The sequence below is a fragment of the Parasteatoda tepidariorum genome, chromosome X1 (genome assembly GCF_043381705.1).
Source record: "Parasteatoda tepidariorum isolate YZ-2023 chromosome X1, CAS_Ptep_4.0, whole genome shotgun sequence".
Classification (NCBI taxonomy): Eukaryota; Metazoa; Arthropoda; class Arachnida; order Araneae; family Theridiidae; genus Parasteatoda; species Parasteatoda tepidariorum.
In genome coordinates, this window is record NC_092214.1 from 3,490,987 (window position 1) to 3,495,607 (window position 4,621).

General features: G+C 28.1%; 1 protein-coding gene across 1 annotated transcript in view; it reads right to left on the reverse strand.

The window, feature by feature from the left end:
* Nucleotides 1-4,133: 4,133 nt before the first annotated feature.
* Nucleotides 4,134-4,621, reverse strand: part of LOC107451628 (Hematopoietically expressed homeobox) — a 31,014-nt gene continuing 30,526 nt past the window's right edge. Inside the window, exon 5 of the mRNA XM_016067784.3 lies at nucleotides 4,134-4,334. Within this exon, the coding sequence (XP_015923270.1) occupies nucleotides 4,290-4,334 (45 nt within the window). The 3' untranslated portion in view covers nucleotides 4,134-4,289. The remainder of the gene's footprint in view (nucleotides 4,335-4,621) is intronic.

The window sequence follows — 4,621 nt, forward strand, 5'->3', positions numbered from 1 at the left end:
GTCAGTTTGTTAATCATTAAATAAAACATCTGTGATTACAGAAAAAATATTAATTGCGATATTTACATAAGACTTTCCTTGCATCCAAAAAAAAATTATTTATAATATTAAAGAACTCAACGCTATCGTTTAAATTGCATTGCAAAGAGCAATTCGAAAAGAATCAAACTGGCGATTAAAATTTTACAAATCGCTATTGTTTTTACTATTTTTATAAGTCTGCACAACGCGCAAAATTAAGAAGTGAACACCCTGAATAACTTTTGATTTAATGATTTGATTTTTTTTCTGGATTCTCAGGAGTCAATCTTAATGGTTTATGTCTTAATCTTAAATATGTTAGTTAATTAGTGCAGACATGATATTGTAAGCTACGAAATCAGACATAAAAACGTACTATCTTTAAATATACATCCTTTTTTTGGCTGATTTGGATTTCTGATATTCAAAATAGGGGTTAGCAGTAATCTGGAAAATATAGTTTCAATTGTCTTAGCTGGAGAGCTGTAAAAAGTTTGAAACCCTTAATGTTAATTCAAATTTATCAAGAATAAAAATATCTAGAATAAATTTTAGATCGATGAAAAAAAAACACATTTTCAAAACATTTCGAGTAAGGCAGAAACATTAACTTGTTCGAAATAATTGACTTTGTAACTATTTAACTTAGATTCCAGGGAAGAAGCGTCCTTCCATTGCTTCATTCGACTTTTGAAATTTTATTTGTAGATGGAATTGTTTAACATACTTAAAAAAAATTTTTCAATACAGCAGTGAATAAATTATTAAATAAATAAATAAAACTGTATAAAAAAATTTTACTGCATTGATTTTTTAGAAAGTTGTGACTATTAATGCTTTATTATTTTTTCAATATAAGAGCCATAGCCATTATCTTTAGTTAAAACTTATTTTAATATCGCGTAAAGTATATTAATTTAATATACTGCGTGTTTATAGTATTTTAATTTAATGTATTAAATGAATAATTTCAAGAAACTGAAGCTGTAAGATAAAAGCTTCATTAACTTCAAAAAATATTAAAATTTAAGGAAAGTCGATGCATTTCGAGAGTTCAAAATAACGTCAGGAGTCGCGGCAATGCTTAGCGCTCATCAAAAATAGGCACACATTTTCTAGACTCGGCAGACGTAAATGAGGGAAAAAAATAATTTGAAACAAAAATGTTTGTTTGCCAACGAAAAATAGGAAAAAAATGTGAAAAACAAAACTAAAACTAAATTAAACAAACCAGACGAGGTTTAAAATTTAGACTAAAGGTGGATAAGTCATTATCAAGAATGTGATCCTCAGCACATTCTTGGAATTTTGGGGATAATTTCAAACTTGTTTTATTCATATGCCATTACTCGTTTCCTCAGTGGACATCTGTCATCAATGACTTATATCGATGGTAATAAACATTTCGAAATCTGCACTAAATGTTCTGCTGCCCAGGCCTCCCCTGACCACATTTCATCTTGTCTGGGGCTTACCAGGCAGGAACTGGTTCCAGCTCCCCTGTTGGTGCTAGACTTTCTCAGAGTGAACGAGTTCATGGACCTGATCTAGCTCTGCTGGTCATGGGGCTGAGAACAACAACATATGAATGCCAATTCCCTTGTCAACGAAGATTTCCTTACCATCTCTCCCTAGTTCGTGGAAATGCATTTTACCCTGATTTTCCTCTCTCTGTCACTGCGGCTTTTCTAATTTTGTTTTTATCTTTATTTAATTTTTTAGTCTTTGTCTATTAATTAGTCTTTGGCGAGAGAATGGGCGTTCATTTTTGAGCTTTCGAAATATATTGAGTTTCAACCAGTACATCATATTTTTTTAAGCCAATGAAGTTTTTATCATCAAGTATACTGTATTAGATTTGTGTCTTGATCCCTATTTTGATCTGAATCTTATGCTCGTAGAAACAAATATCTGTATATTACTTGTATTAATTTAACAGGGTTCTTTAACATTGGGAAAATTGTGGATTCTACATTGTATTTATGAAGTTATCTTAAATTTTAAAATTTCAAAACTTAAGAATTTGTAACCAGATACTTGGAGTTATTGAAATTGATTATTGAATTTTGTAGTGAATATTAACATAATAAAACACATTTAACTTCTAAGTTTTGCTGCAGCCATTGCAGTTTCTTGAGGATCTCACGAATACGGTTTCACATCAGGTATATGGATGTAGTGACGGTAAGAAACATAAAGGAAGCTTTTAATAAGGGAAATTAAGCAAAGAAATAACAATATTTGGATAAATATAGCTGATTGTAATTGAAAAACATGCTGAGGGACATTTTATGATGAATTTCAGAATGTATAGGAGCTTCTGTTAGCAAATTATCTTTATTCAAAGACGGCCACATAGCTCACGGCAGACATATACAATTTTTTGAAAAATTAATCGTACAATATTCAAACATATTCCAATATTTGTAAAATATCACTTAATATTTACTATTTCCTCAATAATAGAAATATCGTGAATTATATGAAATCCTGTGAATATGCATTATAGATACTATAGTCTCTTCCAGATACTTTGCATTTTTTGAGAGCTTTTTCATAGTTTGCCCTAAAACTCTGAGTTTAATTAAAATAATTAATGAGAATTTGATTTTTGTATAAAATCTTCATTATTAAGAAAGTTAAGATCAACTTAAAAAATACAAATAATATAATATAAAAAGTGCGTGTGTTCTAGTTCTAAAATCTTGGAATTATAATTCCAAGAATTTATAAATTGATTCAAATTATATTTACAAAGGAGATGAAAACGAAAATCAGCCCGAAATGAGCCCGTTGCTTTGATCTATTTCTCTATTAACTATTTTAAAAGGAAGTCTTCCAGAGCTAACATAAAATGAATGAAAAGGCTTCAGTTTTCATTTGATACTTTTTTTAAAAAGTTTGTCTCAACTTATTGCTTAGCAACTCAGAAACACTAAGTATTTCTCTCTTATCGATCGTATAGTTAATTATCTTAAAATTTTTAATTACTCCTCTTGGTATGATAATATTGCTTGGTCTTCTTTTTGGGACTACGCCAAATGTATACAGCTTCCTAGCACCCAAATGTTTGATCCAAATTTTTCGAAATTTTGTATCCTCTGTTTTGAAGGTCAGGAATCAAAATAAGTGCAAAAAAAATTCATGTTTATTCAGTAAAAGTACTTTTTTGTGTCTGATTTCGTAACTTAATTGATAGTCAGCACTAATTAATTAGTATAGTAGAAATCACCCCCTACAACCATTAAGATTGACACTTAGCTCGGGAAAATAACTGATCATTACCACAGATATCAATCGAGAAGGTTTTAAAAACTTTCAAGATTTTAAATAACGATTTTTTAAGGTTTAACAAATTCAAATTCATAGTGTCATTAATTTTAATTAAAATTAAAGTTCTTCATATAGTACGCATTTTTACAAAAACTGATGGTTTGTAACTTATATCGCCTATGCATTAAGAAAATTAAACTAAAACAAAAATATATTAAACAGTTAGAAAAAGTTTCGTAAAGCTTAAGAGTCTACTTCACACAATGAGACTTCAGTCTCCTAAGTCGAAAAGAAATAAAACTAATAAGAAATAATCTTACTTTCAATGAGTTTATATTTATGAGAAAGCAAACTAAGATGGCTGGGAAGTTATCCACAATAGCACAACATATATTTTTACGTCAGCTTATTGATGTGTTTCGAGTTTTGGATAAATTTTAAATTTTAATGAAAAAAGATAGGCTTATGTATGGTAATAATTACGAGGAAAAATGTTTAAAGTTCAAATAATTACGTTTATGTTTACTCAATAATTCCTCGGATACTCTAATTATTTAGTACAAACTTCGAAATTATCCAAATATTTTAATACTAATTATTTAGAACAAGTACTTAAGTTACTAAACCTAACCTTCCTGCGAATAAATATAAATATAAATGTTTGGATTCTGAAAAATTTTATTTATTTTGTACTTTTTTGCATTTTTCGACAAATCATTTCAACCCCGGTACTTGTGAACGACTAAAATCATTTTTTAAAAATGTCAAAGTAGAGAAATATTTAATGTAATAGTCAAAACATTTCCTAAGATAATGTAATGCGACACACAGCTATCATATGAAATAAATAAAAGTAACGTTATTTATTTCTCTATTAAGTATGGATTATACACAAAATACTCCAATGTAAGCGAATACAATTTCTAAATTTTTTTACAAAATAATATTTCAAACTAAGCGAAAATTATCTGGAAAACCCACTAATGAATGAATTTTCATCTAAGTTCATCTGTTGATTCCTCAGCTGTTATCGACTCCTCCTAAAAGTGCAAAATAACATCATAAAATAAGACTCCAATAAAAATATTCACTTTTTTCTATAAATTAGCTTATGAAATTATAAAGAAATTTGAGAAAAAAACTGGCTGCTTATTCAAAGCAATAAATAATGCAATTCTAACCTAGAAATATGTATTAAAGTAAACACATATTTTTTTTAAGTTTATTTTCACACATATTTTAATATTTTTTAAAAAATTTAATTAAATATAATTAACCTTTTTCGGTTATTTTCAGTTATTACAGAAGCAAATAATATACATGTATA